The sequence below is a fragment of the Neophocaena asiaeorientalis genome, unplaced genomic scaffold (assembly GCF_003031525.2).
Source record: "Neophocaena asiaeorientalis asiaeorientalis breed wild unplaced genomic scaffold, Neophocaena_asiaeorientalis_V1.1 scaffold322, whole genome shotgun sequence".
NCBI classification, from domain to species: domain Eukaryota; kingdom Metazoa; phylum Chordata; class Mammalia; order Artiodactyla; family Phocoenidae; genus Neophocaena; species Neophocaena asiaeorientalis.
This window is the reverse complement of record NW_020185329.1, coordinates 1,866,964-1,891,779: the sequence shown is the minus strand read 5'-3', so window position 1 is coordinate 1,891,779 and position 24,816 is coordinate 1,866,964. Positions and strand designations below refer to the sequence as shown.

The window sequence follows — 24,816 nt, the reverse complement described above, 5'->3', positions numbered from 1 at the left end:
CAGGCTCAGTAGTTGTGGCTCGCGGGCTTAGTTGCTCTGTGGCATGTGGGATCTTCCCCGGACCAGGGCTTGAACCCCTGTCCCCTGCATTGGCATGTGGATTCTTAACCACTGCGCCACCAGGGAAGTCCCTATCCGATCCTTTTTGATAGCATCTTCTTTCTTTAATTTAAAATTTCAATTTTTATTGTTTTAAAATGTTTAAACATACTTACTTTCCTTTATGAGCTGTATGCAGTAATTCCGTCATCTCAAGTTTCTGTTCGGGGGTGGCTCATGCTTCTGTTTGATGTTCCTTCAGAGGCTTGTTTCCTTCTGTATTTTGTAATTTTCTATTGTGAGCCTGTATTTAGAGAGACTTTATCTGTGGAAATTCCATGAGGACTAGGATGAGGGTGTATGCCTCCAGAGAAGATCTGCATTTGTTGCCATTTGGCTCTGTGTAATTCCTTGGCTTTGGGTTTCTCACACTACACAGATACATGAAATCAAACCCCATACTCAATTATCACAATCAGCTTTCTTGCCTCCCTGACTCCCAGTCCAGGCTAAGGCAGAGAAGATCCGTTCCCCTCCCCCCTTATCTGCCCTTTCAGTGAGGGTGTAGTCCTTAGAAGATGTTGTTTTCTGTTTCCTTGTGCTGTTGAAAACCCCACATAAGCAAACAGCCCCAGGGCAACTGAGGCTTCCGCATCCCGTTTAATACTCTGCTTTCCTAGTCTCTCTGACCTCTTTTCTTCCACTGAATGTATGTAGCTGTGCATTTTCAGAGTTGTTGTATTTTACTTAGTGTATCTAAATGTTTTGTATTGGGAGGCTTGTAAGGATATTAGGTCCACCCAACCCAGATTCTTGCAATAGCCTCCTAACTGTCCTTCCTATCTCATTTCTGTTCCTGCCTATTTACTAGATTGATTTCCCAAAAATTCTGTTTGTATGCTATTATATTCTTATTCAGAAACTTTTAAATGTAATAATGTTTTAGCTCAGCATTCAAATGTGTCTGGCTCAGAGCACTTCAACATTATGTGATTTTTTTTTATGGACGCATTCCATCCCTAAAAGTCCTTGGATCTTCCCTCTGCCACTTCTTTGCTTATGCTGATTCCACTACCTGGATGAAGCCTCGGGCCCTTTATATTCTCCCGCATATCTGTTCATGTGCATACATTTCTCTCCTGCCTCTAAATCTTTATAGCACATTGTTGTAGTTTGAATCCTTGGGAAGCAGACGCCATGATGGAGCCAGAATGCTGAGATTTATTTGGGGTACTGCCTGTGAAAATAAGAGGGAGAGGAATAAGGGTGGGCAAAGAAAGCCTTCAGATCCTGGGGCAGGCCTAACACCCGTGAAAGGAGAGTAGGAAGAGTCTCAGCCTGCAGGGCAGCGCTGAGAAGGTATTGGCCAGCTGGTTAGGGAGTTCTAGTGCCAACATTCTTTTTTGAGGATCCTACCTTGGGCGGAAGCAGCCAGGTCAGTGCCTAGTTGTTGGCTGAGGGCTACCTGGGAGGAGGATGGCCTCGACTCAGGTGCTAAAGGTGCTGTGCCCTGATCTGTGGCAAGTTCTGTTTGAAGGGAGATCTGAGTGATGCACCCCCGTGGCTACCATGTGTTTATGTGGCACTGAGTCCTGGAGTTAACAATATGTCATCCAGTATTTTATATACAATGTATATAGTAGATAGCATATCAGATAATAGACTATATATTATAATAATATGTATAAATATATATAGCAATAATATATATGTTATAATATAAAACAATATATCATCCAATATTTTATATATATACAAAAATAGACTTTTTTTAGTGTAGTTTTAGGTTCACAGCAAAACTGAGCAGAAAGCACAGAGAGTTTCCGTATACCCTTTCCTCCCTGCTCCACATGCATAACCCTCTCCCCACCCACTATCACCATCCCCCACCAGAGTGGTACATTTGTTATAGCCGATGAACCTACACTGACACATTATTACCCAAAGTCCATGTTTACACTAGGATTCATGCTGGGGCTTGTACATTCTCTGTGTTTGGATAAATGTATAATGATGTGTGTCTACAGAGTATCCTACAGAGTAGTACAGTATCATACAGAGTAGTTGCATACAGTATCATACAGAGTAGTTTCACTGCCCTAAATATCCTTTGTGCTCTGTCTGTTCATCCCTCCCCCACCCCAGGCTTTGGCAACCACTGATTTCTTTTACTTTCTGCATAGTCTTAGCTTTTGTAGAATGTCATATAGTTAGAATCATTCATTATGCAGCTTTCCAGATGGGCTTCTTTTGCTTAGCATATGCACTTAGGTTCCTCCATGTCTTTCATGACTTGATCGCTCATTTCTTCTTAGTGCTGAATAATATACCATTGTCTGGATGTACCTCATCCAGCGTTGTTTTTTGTTTTTTTTTTTAATATTTATTTATTTATTTGGCTGCGTCGGGTCTTAGTTGAACCATGCGGGATCTTTTGTTGCAGTGTGTGGGCTTCTCACTAGTTGAGGCGCACGGGCTCCAGAGCACACAGGCTCGGTAGCTGCAGTGCTCATGGGCTCTCTAGTTGTGGCGCACGGGCTCTAGAGCACACGGGCTTAGTTGCTCTCCAGTTGCCCCGCGGCATGTGGGATCTTAGTTCCCTGACCAGGGATCGAACCCACGTCCCCTGATTGGAAGGTGGATTCTTTACCACTGGACCACCAGGGAAGTCCCCATCTAGTATTTGTTGTTGTTTTTTTTTTTTGGTGGTACGCGGGCCTCCTCACTGCTGTGGCCTCTCCTGTCGCGGAGCACAGGCTCCGGACACGCAGGCCCAGCGGCCATAGCTCACGGGCCCAGCTGTTCTGCAGCATGTGGGATCCTCCCAGACCGAGGCACGAACCTGTGTCCCCTGCATCGCCAGGCGGACTCTCAACCACTGCGCCACCAGGGAAGCCCCCCATCTAGTATTTTTGATTGACTTTTTACATATCTGATCTCCTCTCGGTTCCCCCTCCCCCCTCCGCCGCTGTTATAAGATATAAACTCTAGGCACAAAAACATTCTTCTTTTTATCTCTCTCCAACCCAAGACTTAGGACAGTGCCGTACTCTGAGTTGTCTACTTGATAAAAGTATTGGTTCAGTGAGTAACACATGAAATCCTAATAGCACTCACTTTTTTTTTTCTTTTTTTGGAAAGGTAGACTTCTAGCTGCATATTACCATCCACAACATATTTATAGTGAGACAAATATTTCAGCATAAAATTATTGTCACAAAGGCTATTATTTAGTTTCTTAGTATAAAAGGGCAGGCACTCTCACGGGCCCATGTATATCAAATAAAAAAGTGTCCCAGGAATAGGAGAGTACACAGATAACAGTAAGAATTGGCAACTCAATTCAGAGAGAGGAAACAGAAGAACTGTGCACAGCAAGATGAAGAAGTATTAAATTATAGCCTTTTAGTGAGATCGTCTGATTCAGCTCTCTGTTTTTATTGATGAGAAAAAATGAGGACCTGGAAAGCAAAATGAATTCATCTGAGGTCACAGAACTTATTTGTGTCTGGGCTGGGACTAGAGACGCTCGGTCTGGTCCTAAGAGATTACCTCCTAGACATCTTCTCCTACGTATCCATCCTAATTTAAACAAAACTATCTTTTTTATCCATATTTAAACAAATGCGACTCTTCACCCCTGTCTTAAAAGGTTGTTAAAAGCATACGTTACTGTTTCCTGAGGACTGGGGATTGAGGGCACAGGAATGTTAGCAGTGATAAGTCGACTTATCGTGTGTTGATGCTCATTAGTCATTTTTCAAAAGTCAGTGTTGAGAAACTCCCATCAGGTTTCTGCTCTCGTTGTATGTGGCTCTCTCTTCTTTGACCAAATTCCATTCCTTTGCTTAGAGCCAGAAAGTCTGAAAAAATTTGTTTCAGACTAAATGCTCCTGAGGGCACTAAAGTAATTGATACTCGTGAGGATAATACTGAGTGATTCAGGTCACAGAAGAGTGTGAAATTTGTTTTAGAGTGACTTACTTGAATAACAGTTAACAGTCTAGTTTTACTGCACCAAGGGTTAAGATTTAGTCATTTGGAACATTTCCTTTTTTTTTTTTTTTAAATAAATTTATTTATTTAGGCTGTGTTGGGTCTTCGTTGTTGTGCGTGAGCTTTCTATACTTGCGGCGAGTGGGGGCTACTCTTCGTTGCGGCGCATGGGCTTCTCACTGCGGTGGCTTTTCTCGTTGCGGAGCACGGGCTCTAGGCGTGTGGGCTTCAGTAGTTGTGGCTCGCGGGCTCTAGAGCGCAGCCTCAGTAGTTGTGGCACACTGGCTTAGTTGATCCGCGGCATGTGGGATCTTCCCGGACCAGGGATCGAACCTGTGTCTCCTGCATTGGCACGCGGATTCTTTTTTCTTTTTTCTTTTTTTGTGGTATGCGGGCCTGTCACTGTTGTGGCCTCTCGCATTGCGGAGCACAGGCTCCAGACGCGCAGGCTCAGTGGCCATGGCTCACGGGCCTAGCTGCTCTGTGCCATGTGGGATCTTCCCGGACCGGGGCACGAACCCGCGTCCCCTGAATTGGCAGGCGGACTCTCAACCACTGCGCCACCAGGGAAGCCCGGCTGGCGGATTCTTAACCACTGCACCACCAGGGAAGTCCCTGGAACATTTCCTTTTGAGGAACATTCGATTTCTCCAAGGTGCCAAATGAATGAGGTGTCAAATGCATGAGACTGAATTTATGCTGAAGGCAACAGACTGAAGGGATGCCTAGAGTTGGTTGTGCAAGTGTATTTGAGTTAAAAAGTCATATATTTAGGAGTTTTAGAGAAAAACTGTTCACGCCTGCTATCTCCCTCACACCAGCTGCTCTTTCCAGTTGCCCTGGTAAATAAATTACCATTCTTTATTATTGCTCTGCCATCACTTTTTTCCCTGGTACGTGAAAATCTTTGAAACTGGGTAATTATTGAGAATGTTAGGTTTTTAGACTTTTAGTTCAAATTTGTGTTTTGTGTTAATTTTTTACTTGTTTTAAAGATAAACCAAAAGGTCTTCAGCTATATTTTCTTTTTCAATTTTAGATAAGCTCTTGCCCGGTGATGACGGAGCCCTTCAGTTACACCTGATACATTATTGTGAAGCATGTACAGCACCCAAAATGCCAGAGTTCATTCTGTATGCTTTTCACAGTGCCTACCAGAAACTCCCATGGAGGGACCTGCATCCTGACCAGATGCTCATGGAGGCCTTCTTCAAGGTGAACCCTTCACTCTCTATGTCACAGCCTGGCTTTTTGGGAGCAACCTGTTCACTGTGGGTTTTAGGCCCAGTTGCAGTGGATGACAATGTGGACCCTGCCCGAATTCTGTATCGCCCAGACAGTGCTTGTGTAAAGCAGCATCCTATGGACATCATTTCACTGTGTTAGTAGATGACTGGACAGCATTTACAGAAAGCGCAGAGAAAGATTTTTGTCTGTAATATGACAGTCATCCCCTAGTCTTCGGTGATATTGTCATGTGAATACATAGTTTAATCACTTTGTCACACTCAATCTTGGCGTTTCTGTGAATGCATGTTTTTCTAGGATAGTATCATTAAAACTGCTTCTTGTTAAATGTTCTATTAAAGTAGGATGTAAATCGGTACTCAAACCATTAGTTTCTTTAAGCAGTTATGTAAGGGGATATTAGGCTGTAGGAGACAGAAGTACATTGTAACAACCAGTAATGCATCATAATCATATAAAAGACCTGAAATGGCCTGGAAAAAGTCCCACTAAGTGTGCGGGAGTTTTTGCAGTAGAAGCAATAGTCAGAAAACGGGTACAGTAGTGTCACTTGCATACCAGTCAGGCATTTCTGTTGTTCTTAAGTTTTTGTTTTAAAAAACCCTTTAATCTTGTCTTAGCTTTTTATGATCATTTCAGTTTATTTGTTCATAGTCACCAGTTCATTTGTGTTTACTCATAACCTAATTCACATTTATTATTGAGACACTTTAAGCGCTTTTTTAAAAAAAAATTATATTTATTTGTTTATTTTTGGCTGCATTGGGTCTTTGTTGCAGTGTGTGGGCTTTCTCCAGTTGATGTGAGCGGGGGCTACTCTTCATTGTGGTGCACGGGCTTCTCATTGCAGTGGCTTCTCTTGTTGCAGAGCACGGGCTCTAGGAACATGGGCTTCAGTAGTTGTGGCACGTGGGCTCTAGAGTGCTGGCTCAGTAGTTGTGGTGCATGGGCTTAGTTGCTCCGCGGCATGTGGGATCTTCCCGGACCAGGGCTCAAACCCGTGTCCCCTGCATTGGCAGGCGGATTCCCAACCACTGAGCCACCAGGGAAGTCCCTAAGTGCTTTAATTACTGCAGATCCATAGTTACTTATGACAATAGTAAAATGTACTGCAATCTTTTAGTGCTGTAAGTGGAGACCCCACCCACTGCTGCTCTTGTCAGCCACTCCTCTGTAGCTGAGCTCTAAGGAAAGCTGAGGACAGTCATCTTAGTGAAATACAAAGTTAAGAATGATTTTATAGCTAGGTTTAGACTATGAGACAGGCACAAAGTAGGTATTCATCATCATTATGAATATGGAATTGAATCTTTGTTTAACGAGCTGTAAGAGAGTGTTTAAGTAAGAGCACAGCTTTAGCTGTATGACAGATTAAATAGAATGGTCTATAAAGGGATGCTATAGACTTTGTATCTCTAGGAGTTTTAGTCTAATGATAGATGACTTTGCCCGGCCCAGAAGCTGGGAACCTTTCTGTTGCATGAGTCTTGCTGGCATAGTAAAGTATGTTTGTGAGGGGGTTGAGGGTGAAGATAGAGAACAAATTATAAAGGAGGATGAAGAATCATTTTCTAAAAGGGAAAACGAGCAAATAGCATGATATAATGATGGTACTAATTGGAAGACATGAATCATCAAATTCCACTGATTGCGATTTTATAAATGGAGTTGAGCTTTTTAATCTTCTTTTTAAAGGAAAAATTTATAGCTAGCCATGTTTTATTTTAAACAGACTTGAAATAGGCTTATAAGAGATAACTTTGATATTGATTATATACTTTAAAATACATTTGCCCCCCATCCCCACTATATTTTAAATTGGATAATTAAACATTATGTGGTCATCAAAAATTATAAAGACTAATGATATGGGGATATATTTATAACACAACATTATACGAAAAAGGCCATATAAAAATTATATGTGCTAATATAGTAGGTCTCAAAGTATGGTCCTAGGGCCAGCAACATCAGTACCACCTGGGAACTTGTTAGGAAGACAAATTCCTGTTCCTACTCCAGATGCAGGGCATTAAAAATTCTATGGGCACCCCCCGAACCCTCATCCCACGCAAGTCCTCCAGGTGGTTCTGATGCACGCTCAGCTTTGGGAACCAGTGACTAGTAGATATATCACCTTTGTCTTGCCCAGCACATCTGAGGACTGTGGTAGGCTCCCTTGAGCACCAGTGACTTACTGTGGCAGGGATTTGCCACCCTGGCTGGAGCTAGGGAAGATCATTCCTTTCCTGTTAAGAATTAGTGGAATAGGGACTTCCCTGGTGGTGCAGTGGTTAAGAATCACCTGCCAATGCACAGGACACAGGTTCGATCCCTGGTCTGGGAAGATCCCACATGCTGCGGAGCAGCTAAGCCCATGCTCCACAACTACTGAGCCAGTGTTCTAGAGCCCGCAAGCCACAGCTCCTGAGCCTGTGTGCCACAACTACTGAAGTCTGTGCGCCTAGAGCCCATGCTCTGCAACAAGAGAAGACACCGCAATGAACAGCCCATGCACGGTGACGAAGAGTAGCCCCCACTCACCGCAACTAGAGAAAGCCCACACGGAGCCACAAAGACCCAATGCAGCCAAAAATAAAAATTAAAAAAAAAAAAAAAAAAGAATTGGTGGAATAAATAATGAATTCCAAACAAGCTGAAAGGTGTGCCATACATTGAACATGGAAGGAAAAATATTATAATCTAAATCTCTGAGGGCAGAAGGGTTATGAATGATTTTTATAGTCTGGGAAAAAAGTATAATTTAAAAGATATATAATTTAGAAAACAATGATTTCTATACATTTTTAGGATATATAGCTAAAAACATTGTTTCCTTTTAGGTGGAACGAGGGAGCCCCAAGAGCTGCTTCTTGTTTTTGGGGTCTGTCCTCTGTGAGGTCAACTGGGTCAGTGTGCTCTCTGATGCCTGGAATCCCAGTCCCCACCCAGAGACCCGGAGCATGATTGTCTGCCTCCTTTTCATGATGATTTTATTGGCAAAGGAAGATCAACTGGTGGATCAAACAGTAAGTTTGGAGAGCCTGTGATGAAGACTTGGCAGGGCTCTCTAGATCCTCACTCTATATGAAGTTGTGGTTTTTGTTTCCCTCGTGCCTCTTTCAATGTGAATATATGCATGGCATACGGGATGTGCCTTCAACTAGGTGTCTGATTTTCTTTTTTTTTGCAGTACACGGGCCTCTCACTGTTGTGGGCTCTCCCGTTGCGGAGCACAGGCTCCAGACATGCGGGCTCAGAGGCCATGGCTCACAGGCCCAGCCGCTCCGCGGCATGTGGGATCTTCCCGGACTGGGGCACGAACCCGTGTCCCCTGCATCGGCAGGCGGACTCTCAACCACTGTGCCACCAGGGAAGCCCGGTGTCTGATTTTCTTATATAGTTCATAGTCTAAGGGAACCACACCAAATATAAAAATCAGTTTCAATTTACATCTCCTTAATTGCTTGTTCTACCACCAGATCATAGAGTTCCTTTGAAAATTGGGTTCTGAATACTTATAAATCTTAATGTGTTTTGCCAAAACTTTGGTTATTATTTTCACGAGTACTCCTAACTTGAGAGATGCATATTTCTGGAAAAAATGGGAGCTCTGGAACTAAAGGAATGTGTGTTTCATTTTTAGGATTCTCCTCTACTTACTCTCCTTGGACAGACAAGCTCACTCTCGTGGCATCTTGTGGATATTGTGTCATATCAGAGTGTGCTAGGTTATTTCAGCAGCCATTACCAGCCATCCATCATCTTGGCAAAGGAATCTTCTGCTGAGTTAATTGTGAAGCTCCTAAAAGTGTCTGCAGGTCTTTCCGTTCCTACTGACAGCCAGAAACATCTTGTAAGTTAAGTGGGTCCTTTAGAAGGCAGAGTGTTCTTCAGGGCTGCTAGTAGTATAAGTGCTACTGAGGACTGTCTCGAATCCTGCGATGGCTCAATAGAAAAAATTGGAGGATGTATATCATTTTGGCCACTTGGGTCTTTCAGTTTCGTTTATTTCTTCTGGTAAGCCTTTACCTACTAGCAGTGTCACATGCTAACAAGAGGTGAAAAGGATTGAGGGCCGACAGTGAGCTGTGGGTTTACTGATTTGAATGTCATTGGCAGCAGAATGGCAGCAAGTTATGAGCATGAGTTTGAGGTCTGACAAACTCAAATCCTCAACTCACTGCCATTCTGACCTTGGTTTTCTCACCTGAATTGGAAATAATAATAGCTTGCCTTCAAAGTGTTGTGAGGATTAGATCAGAAAATGAACATAGAAGTTTTTGGAAAAGTTCCTGGCAAGTACTTAGTGTGTAGTTAATGTTGTTATTAATGTAGTAAAAACTACTACTGGGATTTGGGAGAACGTGGGTTCTGGGCTAAGTATTACCAAAGATTTTTATTTCCCCAGCACAGGGTCTTTCCTCATATGACTCACTGCTCTGTCCTCTCCCAGTGCAGTGCTGTGCTCCCAGGGAATATCCAGTTAACACTGCATGCATGGATTCATTTGAATGATCCTTTTTTTATTGTCAGGATGCAGTTCCAAAATGCCGAGCCTTCACTCACCAGATGGTACAATTCCTCAGCTCCCTGGAACAAAATGGAAAAATCACGTTAGCAGTCCTTGAACAGGAAATGTGTAAGCTCTTGGATGATATCATTGTTTTTAAACCACCTGGTAAGTGACTATGGTGGAGTCATGTATTCACTCAGTAAATGAATTCCTGCTGTGTATAAGGCATCTTGAGATCAGGAAGATGGTCGGGACACTGTCATTCCTGTTTACAGAGAAGCAGTGGTCAGAGAGATGACTGGACCATAGGGACACTTGTCATCTCAGCACTGGCCAGGGTGGGGTGGCATGAGTGGTAAGAACTTGAGGAGGCATAGACACTGTCAGTTGCTGGTGTGAGGTTAACTGGACTGAGGGCTAAGTTAGATGACTAGATATAGTGATTAGGAGATAACCAGAGACCATCCATCGAGCAGCATTCCTGGATGTTTTGGCTCCTAACTGGGAGGGCACTTCAGAATCACCTGTAGGCTTGTAAAGAAACTTCATATGAGAACCTGTGCTCCTAGCAGTTTGGTGGACTGGACATCCTGATTGCCTCTCCTGCTGAAAACAACTAAGGATGCTGGATAAAATGTTTTTAAGAAACCAAAAATTAAACATATTGACAAGGTGGCAGAAAATCTCAGAAGTCAGAAACTAAGTAAAAGGAGGAACCCATAAAAGTAGATGGAGTACTGAGGCTGGCTTTTACCTTGAAGGCTTTTGATGACACTCCTTAGATTAGGGGAGATGATAAAGCCCAGGGCCTGCCTAAGATGGTAGCCTGAAAGGACCTCCTGTGCATTACCACACAGGGTGGCATACTCAGGGTAAGGATGAGTTAGAAATGAACCTGCCCTGAGAAAGGAAGACAACAGTCCTTAGATTCATTAAACCCAGCAAATCCCAAGCAGGGTAGATAGAAAGAAATTCACCCCTGTACATACTGTAGTGAAACTGCAGATGCGCCGGGGTCAAAGGAACAACATTTAACATTTACAAGGACAGCCGGCTTCTCATTGGCAACAGAGGAAGCTGTAAGATAGTGGAATAACACCTTCAATGTGCTGTGAGGAGATGACTTGTAACCTGGGATTGTAAACTAAGAAGAACCATCTTTCAAAGATGAGGATGAAATAAAGATGTTTTCCTTGAAACCTGAGCGTGTTTGTCCCAGTGGACATCACTAAAGAAAGTACTAAATAAAGCATGTTCTTTAGGTAGAAGAAGAGTGATCACAAGTGAAAGGCTTGAATTGCAAGAAGGAAAAGTAAGCAGAGAAAGTAGTGAAATGTGGGTAAATATAAATAAAAACTGCCTGTATAAAACTACAGTAATCATCATTTAGGGGTTTAAAAAAGCAAAAGCTAACATTAAATTATATGACCACAAATATATGTAAGTTAAGAAGGAGGTTGAGTTAAAAGCATTCTAAGGTTTTAATATTGTTTGAGGGGGTCAAGAGATTGAATAAATTTATGTCTTCATAGAATATGAATGGTAAAAATTCTAAGCAATTCACCAAAAGAATAGAAATAAAATATGTAAGTTCTAAGTTAGTAGAAGGAGATAAGGATTGGCCAGGACTTCCCTGGTGGCACAGTGGTTAAGAATCCATCTGCTAATGCAGGGGACACGGGTTTGATCCTTGGTCCAGGAAGATCCCACATGCCACGTAGCAGCTAAGCCCATGTGCCACAACTAGTGAGCCTGTGCTCTAGAGCCTGCGAGCCACAACTACTGAGCCCATGTGCCACAACTACTGAAGTCTGCGCGCCTAGAGCCCATGCTCTGCAGCAAGAGAGGCCACCACAATGAGAAGCCCATGCACCGCAATGAAGAGTAGCCCCCGCTCTCCGCAACTAGAGAAAGCCCGCACACAGCAATGAGGACCCATTGCAGCCAAAAAATAAATTAATTAATTAAATTTAAAAAAAAAAGGATTGGCCAAATTTTATTCAATCCAAAGAAGGCAAGAAACATGGAGAAGGTAAGAAAAATAGCCAAAATAAAAAGATAAAATTTAAATATATCGGTAAATGTAAATGGACAGATGCTCAGGTTAAAAGATGAAGATTGTCAGACTGGATTAATAATCAACAACATCCAGTTTTTTATGTATTTATTTTTTTTAAATTTTATTTTAGTTGTGGTGCACAGGCTTAGTTGCTCTGTGGCCTGTGGGATCCTCCCGGTCCAGGGCTTGAACCTGTGTCCCCTGCACTGGCAGGTGGTGTCCCAACCACTGCACCACAAGGGAAGCCCCAACATCCAGTTTTAAGCTGTTTATAAGAAGTATATCTAAAGCATAGGATATAGAAAGCTTTCTACAAGGCAGTCACATTAGATATTAAAATAGAAAGCTGGTACAGCTGTATCAGTATGAGACAGATAGGACTGTAAGGCAGAAAGCATTACCAAGCCAGACAATCTCTTGTGTGTGTTCCTGCCCTGAAGTTGCATGAAAAACACATATATACATAAAAAACATATATTACTTAAATAAATAAGAAAAAAGCATTATTAAAAATGAAGAGAGTCGTTGGAAATTGATACAAGGTTCAATTCACCAGGAAGAATATGCATAAGGTGAAAATTGACAGAACTAGGAAGAGAAATGTCAAATTTGCTTACAGTGAGGGATTTTGACCCATGTCTCACAGTAACTGATGGATCAGGTAGACAGAAAATCAGTAAGACTATAGGATGTCTGAATAGCACAGCTGGATGTAATGAGTATGTAGAGAATAATATACCCTGTAAGTCCAGAATGCACACCGTATCAGTCTCACATTGAACAGTTAAGAAACTTGACCCATTACTAGGGTTAAAGCACATCTCAATCAATCCCAGAGGACTGGTATCAGATAGACCACACATTCTAACCACAGTGCAATGAACTTAAAAATCAGTAACAAAATATAACCAGGAGGGAAAAAACTATACATTGGAAATTAAGAAGCAAATTTTTAAATAACTGATGACCAAAGGAACAATAGCAACAGAAATTTAAAATATTTAGAACTGTATTAAAAAGACAGAGCATCAAAACTTGTGGGATTCAGCTAAAGTGAAACTTAATTTCATGGCCTTAAATGTTTATATTAAAATTTCTAAAAGCTGAAAATTAATTAAACACTGAGCTTAAGAAATTATAAAAAGAACCACAAAATATAACCAAAATCTGCTTAGAAAGAAAGAGATAATAAAGAGAAGATAAATAGGAGGAGACTAAGGGTGAACAATGAAACTGGTAAATGTATAGGAAAATCTAAATGAAATCTGACTCTATAAAACAGTAATAGTAATGTGTTGTTGGGTTATGGTAACAGTAGGGAAGGTAATAGGAAATTAGCATTGTCTGGGAACCAGTTAACATCAGACTTTGAAAAATCAAGAATGCATGTTGTAATTTGTAAGATAACCACTATGAAAATGTTAAAAGAATATTTGAAGAGAGAAAAAGGAATGTAGAATTGGAGGGACAAATTGGAAGCATATAGTAAGATAGTAGATTTAGACCCACTCACATCAGTAATTACATTAACTATGAATGACTAAGATTGTCACACTGGATAAAATAAGGAAGAAAAAGACAATCCAGTAAAAAAAATGAACAAGACCCTTAAATTGACATTCTACAAAAGAGAATATTCAAATAACCAATAAACATATGAAAACATGCTAAACCTTGTTAATATTTAGGGAAATGCAAATTAAGAACTTGATGGCATACTGTATCACATCCACCAGAATAGCTAAAATTAAAAAGTTTTCAGTACCAGATGTTGGTGAGGATGTGGATCAGTGTTAACTCTCATATACTGCTGATCACAGAGTAAATTGGTACAACCATTTTTAAATGTTTGACATCATCTACTAGTTTGCATATCCCTCGGCTTGGGATATGCAAACTAGTTAAAAAAAAGAAAGAAGAATTAGCAGGCAATACTGGAGAAATTGATTTAGAGTTGGTCATATGTAACTGGGCCATGAAGATTGAATAATAGCCAGGCAAAGGAGTGAAGGGCGTTCTAGAAAGACCTTAATCAGAAGAGTGATGGGATCAGTTCTGGTTTTTAAGAACAACATTTGTTGGCTGTGTTGATGATGAATGGGAAGGGGAGAGGCTGCGCTCTATTAGGAGGCTTATTGCAATCATTTTTTGTTCCCATGAATCATAACTAAAAGATAGATTAAAATCACTATTCACAGATGCAAACTGTTATATATAGAATGGATAAACAACAAGGTCCTACTCTATAGTACAGGGAACTAAATTCAATATCCTGTGGCAAACCATAATGGAAAAGACTATGAAAAAAGTATATATATATATGTATATATGTATAACTGAGTTACTTTGCTGTATGGCAGTAATTAACACAACATTGTAAATCAACTGTACTTCAATAACAAAATAAAATTTTTTTAAAAATCAGAAAAAAAATTTATTCACCTGGAATTCAGAGATAAGGCCTTTATTACCAAGAATATTTATACATAAAAAAGTAGATTCACACACATATAGTGCTTTAAAAATTCCTTGCTTGATAATCAGTATATCTTATGATAACATTGAGTTAGGGTTTATTGTACACTGTGCAAGTGGGTGAATTTGGTTTGATGGGTGTGATAAGACCTCCCCACTCGCGTTAACATAAATACCAAAGACTTGAGGTGAGAAAGCCACAATTCTATTCCCTTAAAACAATGAACCCAACTCAAGGAGAATTAGAAATAGTTGGCAAAAATTATGCCTGATGAAGGGAATTCCCTGGCTGTCCAGTGGCTAAGGCCCTGCAGTTTGACTGCCGAGGGCCGCGGGTTCAATCCCTGGTCGGGAAACTAAAATCCCGCAAGCTGCACGGCACAGCCGAAAAAGAAAAAACAAATAAAAATAAAGTGTACAATTCAAAAATTATGCCTGATGAATAGTTACCTCAACACACCCTCAGTGAAAAATATTTTCTGTTCTTGGATGTGAAGAAGGAATCTACCTCAGTCACTTATTTGCAGTTCTCTTTTAAAATGAATTTGCTCTTTTTCTTGTGTTGTATTCTTTTTTTCACCTTTTAATATTTTGGAAAGACCCAGTCTGTCCATTTTTCTTATTTAAAAAACAAAGAAATAAAAGAGCTGCTGTTAGGAGTCTGTAAAAAGTTTTTTCCTTTCCTTACTTTTTTATATTTAGTTTTAAATAATAACCTTCATTCTGTGTAAATCATTCTAGAATTATTTACAACTTTGGCATTGGTAGGGGTGGAGGTACTGTTTCTAATTAGTTTACCAAATGACTCCTGACATCTATGTATTTTGTCTATTTATTAAAATATCACTTGGTCACACGCTGTAACCAAGGATCTCGCAGTAGTTCCTGCTTTGCTCTTACAAAGTATGTATGTGCCACATCCTATCCTTAAAAGCTAAACACAGAAGGATTTTCCTTCTGGCCCCTGGAGAGCAGCTAGTTTGAAGCACCATTGTTCCCTTTATCACATTCACATCGTCATACCAGCAGCCTTTTGCAAACATGTTGGCTATGTTCCCCTTCAGATCTGGACAGCCAGACCCGCCACATGGCCCTCAGCAGCCTCTTTATGGAAGTCCTAATGATGATGAACAACGCGACTATCCCAACAGCAGAGTTCCTCCGAGGCAGTATCCAGACCTGGATTGGGCAGAAAGTGCATGGGCTGGTGGTTCTGCCCCTGTTAACAGCCGCCTGCCAGAGCCTGGCTTCCGTCCGCCACATGGCTGAGACGACGGAAGCCTGCATCACTGCTTACTTCAAAGAGGGTAAGAGGACCGTCATGTCAGGCTCTCAGTAGACCCATTTTTCCAAGGAAGATTAAAGCTTTATCTGAAGGAGATACCTTTCCAGACCCTTCCTGTTGAGGGATTGTACTGTTCTAATATCTCTGTAAATGTTGTTGATGTTTCAGAATATAGTTTGTTTTCTTCATAAAGATGTGCAGTTAGCATGAGAAATTTTGGCCCATGTTGGTACCATCATGTTTCAAGGGAGGGAACCTCTAATTCATTTTATGTGGGTTTTGGAGTGTCAGACCAATCCTTTTATGGTAGTCAAATTGTGTATGTCATAGGCCTAGTCATAGTCCTAAAAACAAATGCTATATACCAGAATCTTTATAATAATGATCCACTGTATTAATTTTCTCTATTTTGTCACTTGTTAAAGTTTTTCATATGTCCTCTTATTGCATTTTGTCATGTGTTTTAAACTATTACGGAGTTCTCTTCCCACCTCCCCTCCCGCCCCCCACTCCCGCTTTGTCTTCTTATTTCCTACCTCTAAACTCTCAGATTCTGGAAACAGCCTGATCTGGTTAAAAAGAATTGCTCAGAGCAGTACTTCTCGACTCTGTTACCCAGATATACATCATCGTGCACACAATAGGGGAGAACGAAGGGTACTGGAGTGAGAATGCTAGGAAGTGCCTGCAACCTGCCCACGCCCTTTCTTGACAACACGTGAATAATCCATGTTCCCATGTCCCCCTGTGGAAGGTGCTATGTGTGTCACCATGTCACCCTGCTCCCATTCCCCCCAAAGAATTGAGAACCATTAGGATAACACTCTTGCTCCAAATTTATTTACTGTTTGTTGCTAAAATCAAATTTGTTTTTTCAATTTGTGAAACATTTTCAAGAATTTCTGTCAAGATACTAGTCAAACTAAACTTTGATAATTAAAAAATGCTTATGAAGGATAGAGTAATAATAATACCCCTCGGAAAAGCATAAGTATTCATAGCATACTTAAAAATGGTATCAGGTAAAGTTAAAACTCTTAGATAACTGGGAGAGGCGGTGTCTGCATGAGATTTTAATGATCATAATATGGTGAAAGAGGTGATTTATGAAAATGCAGCCATGATACCTGACTTCATGATACCCTCTGCACTGGCAGCCAGGACAAAGGCATTTAGAGTGAGGGCTTCCAGTCCAAGCCATGAGGCATTGTCAGGCCCTCCAGGGTCAATGTGAGTGGTGTTTTCTCGAACTGAAGCTTTTAAAGTGAAAAGGTTCATTAGAGTAGTTAAATAGTTTGATTCTTGCTCTTACCTTTCTCTACCTCTTGGTGTTCTTTTCTTAGGCTCCCTCAATCAGAATTTAGGTTGGGGCCCCATTCTGGTGTCCCTTCAAGTTCCCGAGCTCACCATTGAAGAGTTTCTGCAGGAGTGCCTGTCCCTCGGCAGCTACTTGACTCTCTATGTCTACTTGCTTCAGTGTCTAAATAGTGAGCAGACGCTAAGGAACGAAATGAAAGTGCTGCTTCTCTTAAGCCAGTGGTTGGAACAGGTGTATCCAAGGTATATTGGCCCTCCGGTTGCCTACAGCCGACCGACCCATGGGATTGGGATAGCTTGAATTTGGGTTTAAGTTAATGTCCACTTAAGTGCGCAGACCCAAGTGATACATAAGAAACAAACAAGGCTATGAGGTACAGTGACACCTATTTTAGGAAGATTTTCCTTGCATGGGCCGATTTTCTGAGCAGGCGTTTTATTTCCTAAGACGGGTATTTTGAAGCACCACCTTTAGCTTCCATATCCGTTAAGTAGGGGCAACAACGTTTAGCTCACTTGATTAAGTGAAAGGACGTCGAGCTCATATATGCTGTCTGGCATGTAGAAGGGGCAATAAATGTCAGCTGTTCTTTTATTGTCCAAATACTTTATTAACAGCATTACCTGTCAGCCTAAGCTTTTAAAGTACTAAACGTCCCTTACACTTAAGACTCATGTGTGGACTTTCAGTTAAATGAGAGTGGAAAGAATCTACTCTGAATTTGATTTTCCTCCCCCCTCTCCGCCCCCAGCTCTATGCAGGAAGAAGCAAAGCTGTTTTTGTGGTGGCACCAAGTCCTGCAGCTGTCCCTGGTTCAGACCGAGCAGAATGACTCGGTCTTGACGGAGTCTGTCATTCGAATTCTGCTCATGCTTCAGGCCCGTCAGAGCCTGCTGGCCGAGGAGAGGCTCAATTCAGGGATTCTCAGGGCAATTGGGCTGGGCCGGAAGTCGCCCTTGTCTAACAGGTGAGGAAGCACCTGCTCTTGCTTTTCTAAACGGGCCACAGACACCTGCACATACCTAGGGGGTGCGATACTTGGTAGATTTTCTATTTAGGAGCTGAGCTAGGGTCCTCCCAGAGATTAAGAAGAAAACAATCAGAGCCTGATTACATCTTTATATTTGAAAAAGGGTGTTTATTTTTTCCGTTTTAAAACAACTTTTATGTTCAAAGACTTTTTTTTAGCAGTATCTCATTGTATTTTGACTTGGTAACCTGACCACACTACACATTACTTTTTGTCTTTGAGCCAGTGACGGTGTGCAAGGTTAGGTTAAAATACCGCGGTCAGCTGCTTCACTGCCAGCACTTTGTCAGGGAAACCCAGGTCCCATGAGGGACTCCGTCTAGCAGAATTGTTAAGTCAAGATGAGTAGAAGTTAACTGATTAGAAGGATAAGTAATGAGAAATTTGTCGCTAAAAATTCCAAGGTGTGAAAGAATTTGCTACTAGCCCCAGTTTATCTCCTAAGACTATTTGCATCATGGTTTTCTTTTAAAGGCCTTATCTGGTTTGAAAGGAATTCTTACTATTCTGTTGTCAGCATACTTATGGAATAGCCTGCTGCAACTTTGGGAGCCACCCAATCCAAACCAGTTAACATCATACTCCTTTGTTTGTGGTAGAATTTAGCAGGACTGTGATTTGATTCACTTAAATTGTAAAATACACGTCACATAAAATTTTCATGCTAACCCTTTTAAAATATACAATTCAGGGACTTTCCTGGCAGTCCAGTGGTTAAGACTCCGTGCTTGCACTGCAGGGGGCGTGGGTTCGTTCCCTAGTCGGGGAACTAAGATCCCGCATGCCGCGTGGTGTGGCCAGAAAAAAAAAATGATAAAATGTACAGTTCAGTGGCATTTAGTACATTCACAATGTTGGTGCAACCATCACCACGGGGAAATAGCTACTAAGCTACTAAGCAATCACTCCCTATTCCCCTCTTCCCCAAGTCTCTGGCAACCACTGATGGATTCCTGACTTTATGTATATCCTGTTCTGGGCATCTCATATAAATGGAATCATGTAATACGTGGCCTCTTGCGTCCGGCTTCTTTCACTTCCTATAAAGTTTCAAGGCTCATCCATATTTTAGCATGCACTGGTACTTATTTCCTTCTTATGATTGAATAATATTCCATTGTATGGACACACCACATTTTGTTTTTCCATTCATCAGTTGATAGACATTTGGGTTGTATCCACTCTTTGGCTATTGTGAATAGTGCTGCTGTGAAAGTTATTTACAAGTTTTTGTTAGAACACCTGTTCTCGGTTCTTGTGGAATCGTTGGGTCACATGGTTACCCTACATTTAACTTCTTGCGGAGCTGCCAAACTGTTCTCCATGGCACCTGCACCATTTTTAACATTCCCACCAGCCGTGGCTGAGAGTTCCAGTTACTCTGTATCTGCCAGCACTTTCATTCCTGAGACTGGATTATGTTTTCATTGTTTGGGTGGTGATAACGGAAGGGCAGATAAAGACTCCTTGATCATATTTACAGTTTTCCTGAAGAGGCTAACAAGCACAGTAGGTCTGGAGATGTGTTCATCTTATTTTTTAATAGAAAATATGGTATTTATTTTAAAATGCTTACTTTAATAGTCATTTACTTCTTCTAATCCCTCCCTAACACTTAAGGTTCCGAGTGGCTGCCCGAGGCATGGCTGCCTTTCTTTCAGTTCAGGTTCCCGCCAAGGATCAGATCCGTTTGAAGCCGAGCTCTGAATTACATCTGACCCTGAAAGCTCAGCAGGTCAGTAAAAAGCTTTGTGGTTAAGGGCTAGACGTCTTCCACAGGAGGAGGGGGTGGCACCTGTAGTCTTTACACGTGACGACCTGGTGATGATGATCGGCAGCAGCACAGCATACTGTCTGGCGGGCTCTCCTAACTGGAAAATGGTTGACGTGTATCTGCCTCGGATTTTCAACCAGTTTTTGTAGGCACTTGCCCAGAGCCCTATTACTACCCTTGTAGAAGTAGCAAGGCCATGGGCAAGCCAATCTAGGATCGAATTTGGTTCTGATGACATGACTGTGTGCTGACCCGTCACAAGCTGGGGCTGGGGACAGGCACAGAAGATGAGACTACGGTTGAGACCGATAGAGGTTAGCTGGGCTTTAACTTGGAGCCAAGGCGGTGGTTCTGTTTTGTGAGTCTGGGGGTTGACCAGTGTTGGCTGACATGGACAAAATGGTAGCTGTGAAAAATAGTTTGTTCTGAAAACATGGAAGGCTACATGGCAGTGGTCCCCCATCCCCATAACTATTTTCACCCATAAGCAGGCTGGCCAGGTAGAAAGGTATATAATATAAAACGATGGCTGGCATTCTTGAGTGCTTACTGCATGCCAGGCACTGTTGTAAGTTTAACTCACTTGATGTTAACGAGTTTAAATTTTAACTCTTCTGATTCTCATAACAACCCTATACAATACGAACTTTTATTATCCTGGTTTTGTGGATGAGGAAATGGAGACAGAAGGAGACTAAGTAATTTGTCCCAAATCACACAGCCCCTGAGGGCTGGGGCTGGGATTCACTGGGCCTGTCTGGGTCCAGTGTCACGCTCTTGTTGCTCTGCAGTACTGTCTCTGTACACGGTAAATGCTTAGACCCCTCAGCTCTTGTCTTTTGCGGCATTGTCATGTCTGAGCCAGCCATGTACAGTGTGATATCTCGGTATTAAGAGCAAAGATGAAGCGAAAAAATCAGCAGGTTCTTCACAGGCATCTTGGTTTGTACAGTACCCGATACTTGTCACCGGCTGATTAGACAACCACCATTTGCATCCCTAATGTTGTATAAGAGCTGTCACAAGTGGGCAGATGAGTGTCCCAGGGGGCGGTTGTGAAGTCAGTGCCATGCATTTCAGTCTGCATTTGAGAAGTCTGCTCTCCTGTGCCCGCCAGCACCTGGAGCATAGCTTTGCTTTAGCTGCAGCCAGCAGGTCGCCCAGTCCTTGCCAGCCTTTGCCGGCCTTCCTTTAGACTTAAGCGATGACATACTTGTCATCAGGGTTTTCAGACTGGAAAGAAGTCAGCTTTGTATAAAATGATTATTCTTAGGCAAACTGTCAAAGTAGACCGTTCTTTTTAAAAAAGAAAGGGGAGAGAGAGAAAGAGAGAGACATATGGACGCTGTGGTTAGTGGGAGTGCCTGTTCCCACTGATTCTTGTTCTTAGATTAACTCCGTTCATACAGCAGTTAGCTTGGTACCAAAATCCCTTCCATTGTTGATTTTCAACCCCAAAACTTCTGTCTTAAACCACTTGGTAATTTATTTCTAAGCTGCCTGTTCATTTACCATCCTCAAAAAAATCTTCTCCCTCCTTATATACTGAGCCAAGCAAATTCCATCTTTTAATCTATATCCTCTAGTGCAGTGGTCCCCATAAATGAGAGAGGCAGGAGAGTGGCACTTCACAGTCCACACTCAGAATGCTAGGGGTGGGTGAGCTCGTATAGCTGGAAAACAAAACTCCCTACCCGCCAAGAACCGTTGTTCTGATTTTTTGTTTGTTTTCTCTAAATACAGTCTTTTTCTCTTGTCTTCTCCCAGTATGAAGGGAGGAAAAATTAAAATTATGGAAGTAAAGAATGTTTTTCTTTATTCCCGAAGAGAAGCATGGGAATATGTCAATTCTGTTGGGCGGAAGCCAGAGGAACTTGATCTGTCCGTTGTGTTTGTTGGCTGATAGAACAACCTTATCATTTACCCTTGGCAGCACTTAGCCACTGGTTTCTTCTGAATTTCTAGTTACACGGTTTAGTACGACATTACTTTGTAATCTGAGAACAAACCCAACTGCAAATTAAAGCTGATGCCCGTGGTTTCCGGTTGAGTCTCCAGGAAGAGAGGCAGTAGATGATCTGGCGGGGAGGGCTGCAGTGCTGGCACTGGGGCAGGGAGGACAAAGCAGGAAGACAGCCTGGCTGCAGCAGTGGCACTCTGCGGGGAGGGGTTGGGAAACAGCACAGGCCAGGAAGAGGGAAGGCTGGATGTGGAAGGCGGCAGACGCCAGAGAAGCTTGGGTTGCCGGCCTCCTTCTAATTGTGGTTGATCAGTGCCTGCCTTTGAGACATCTAGTTCCAGTTCTGTAGGCTTCCCTGGAGGCTCACAGTTGCACCTGATGACGTCAGCAGGTGTGCTACACCTGCGGGAATCATGTTATATGCATCCATGTGGTTAACCCTCTTGCCTTCCGTGTCTTTTAGGCTCTGAATGCTCTTGAATCCTTGACGTCAAGTAAGCAGTACGTTGAATACCAGGATCAGATATTGCAAGCCGCACAATTTATAAAGCGTCCTGGCCATTGCCTCCAAGATGGGAAAAGCTTCCTGGCTCTTCTTGTGAACTGTCTCTATCCAGAAGTGCATTATTTGGACAACATACGATAGTAACACTGAGGCTCTTGATAAACCTGTTGCTGTTTATGTTTACATTTAACTTCGCTGTCGCACAAATAACTTTGCTCAGTTTCACTGCAGCTTGGCCAATGAATTAGTTGACTGAGATGCGAGTTGGTGGGCGCTAGATAAGTGTGCATGTGCACATGTGTATGTGTGTGTCCTTAGCTCTTCAAATATTCCAGGGACTTTGTAATTTTTATGTTCATCCAGCAAGAGAACTTACGAAGCTCTCCTTGGGTAGAGAGCCACTCTCAGTTGCCGAATATCCAGTCATCTCATGAGACCCCAGGTGGGGTGCTTTCGTATGTCTCCACTTCTGTCTTTTCCTGTCTCATTTAAATGTCAAGACTCCTGTGCCAGATATAACTACTTTGGGAATCGGGTTGAACCCTCACTTTTGAATCCCAATTGTGTTCCTTCAAAGTAAAAAAGCTTTGAAAATTTCTGCATTTCTCAAACGTGGGGAAATATACCAGCTTAAATTATTATATTTTTCTCTCAGAAGGGAGATAAGAATGCTGAATCAAAGTGAGTCGTTGTGTAAAATGTGACCACTTGATCCTGATTATAGTGGACAGTAGAGATGGTGACAAGTCCATTTCTATCCAGCCATGTGTCCTCATAGAGAAGGAGCCATTTGTCTACATTGGGGGTGCATGCTGGTGGTCTGTGGGGAGCATGTCGTGCACAGATGTGTTTTGTTTGATCTCCATGGCTGAGAGTGTAGACAGGGCTTCCTCTCTCCAGTGCACTGTAGACGTACATTCCCTTTGGTCATACCCCAGCCCGCTCCTTCATTCACGTCTTATTTGGCCCCTGTAGACATGTAAATTTGCAGCTCTTTCCAGACAGCAAGTTTGATCTCTGAAGGTCCTGCTGTTGAGAGACAGAGACAGAGAACTTGACTGTCTGTTTCCTGCTTGTTTTATCACTCCAGATTTAAACTCAAATGAAGCTAGCAAACCTGCTGAAACACTGGTCGGTGGAAACTGGGTCAGGTCAGGAGACTTGACTGAAATTTGGCTTTTTTTTAATCGTCACGTGCCTTCTGTTGTTAACAGTTCGTTCTTTATCAAGGCCTGTCCGCAGTGTTGGCGTGTTTTGCTGCCATCTGCTTGCTCTTGTCATGTCCCGACCCCCCGGAATTCGCACCTTGACTTCTGTCATCATATTCATAATTCTGTTGGCTCAAAATTGATTTGTTTGTCCAGCTGGCCTAACGTGTCTTTTGCTTGTAGGCTATCTATAGCCCGAGGCTATTTACATAAAAATGTCTTAGTCACTGAGAGCTTTTAGCAGGGGGATTTGGGGTGTAGATTAACTGAGTGATAATCTCTTTACAAATATCATTTTGCGGTGCTTCCCCCAACATTTGGAAGTGTGTAGGAGCTGTTCTTTATTTTGAATCTTTTTAGTTGGACAGAACAGTTCTGCCCCACGGAAATGCTCTGGTAAAGATCATCCCTGTTAGCCTTCAAGTTCTGTAGGCCACTAAGTGTCCATCTCCGAGGGATGCATCTCAGAGCTTTCCTTGTTAACACGTTTTAGAAGCTGTGGACAGTTCCATGGCTGATTTGGCAACAAAGATTTTATGAGAGGAAATATTCTGTGTGCTGTTTTCTTTGAGGAGGATGTAATTATTGGTATCCTAGAATGAAATTTTTGAGTGACAGTACATACATTTAAAGAAAATTATGTTTAATCTTAATTTTTGAAGGTTTATAATATTTATAATGTATTTGCTCTGTAAAAATTATAAAAAATAAATCAATCTTTGGTTGTAGCTGGTAAGAATCCGAGTTTTAGGGATATCACACTATCTTGTAAAGTATTTCAGTTGTTAAAGTTGATGCAGATTTTTTTATGCCTGATGTCATCTGTTTTTTTTGACACTGTAACTTGATCATCAGAGATGGTCGGTAAAAGTACTTCCTCTCACGCTTAACAGTGGAAGGTTTACTCACCACATAGGTTCCTATGAGAGGCTCTGGGCTAAGAAATTGCTTTAACGACACTAAGATAGTTCAGAAGGTGGCAATGTTGCTGTAGCCTCCTGGGAAAGAATAGACCGGTCTGCCCACTGGCTTTCAGGAATAATGAGCTTTTGTTGGCAAAATAGTCACCTCCAGAGAGCGCAGGGCATGTTTCAGAGACAGTTAGCAGTGCTGCATGTTGATACCTGGGTCAGTAAGACCAAGGCACCTATGTGCTGGAGCTTCGTTGAAGGTGCACTAGTGCAGACTTTGCCCATACGTGGCCAGCAGTGGCTTCCGGTTCAGATGGGGATGCAGAGCAGCTTCCTGGGCTCTTCTCCACTCTTCTTTCTGCAGTTCACACAGGACGGGCCAGAGAGGCACACTCGACCCCCTGATCTCCTGGCTCCCCTTCCTAACTCTGCAGAAAGCTGCAGGCACAGATGCCAGGGAGGGAGGTTCTGCTGATGCGTCTGCCCAGCCTA

At 42.2% G+C, this 24,816-nt stretch overlaps 1 protein-coding gene across 2 annotated transcripts in view; it reads left to right on the top strand.

Annotated features, from left to right (window-relative positions):
- Positions 1-24,222, top strand: part of EPG5 (ectopic P-granules 5 autophagy tethering factor) — a 123,291-nt gene extending 99,069 nt beyond the window's left edge. For both annotated transcript variants that reach the window (XM_024734679.1, XM_024734678.1), the window contains exons 36-44: positions 5,075-5,250; positions 8,127-8,312; positions 8,930-9,139; positions 9,820-9,964; positions 15,398-15,640; positions 16,962-17,178; positions 17,688-17,903; positions 19,587-19,701; positions 22,164-24,222. In XM_024734679.1, coding sequence (XP_024590447.1) covers positions 5,075-5,250; positions 8,127-8,312; positions 8,930-9,139; positions 9,820-9,964; positions 15,398-15,640; positions 16,962-17,178; positions 17,688-17,903; positions 19,587-19,701; positions 22,164-22,346 — 1,691 coding nt within the window. In that variant the 3' untranslated portion in view covers positions 22,347-24,222. The remainder of the gene's footprint in view (positions 1-5,074; positions 5,251-8,126; positions 8,313-8,929; positions 9,140-9,819; positions 9,965-15,397; positions 15,641-16,961; positions 17,179-17,687; positions 17,904-19,586; positions 19,702-22,163) is intronic.
- Positions 24,223-24,816: the final 594 nt, after the last annotated feature.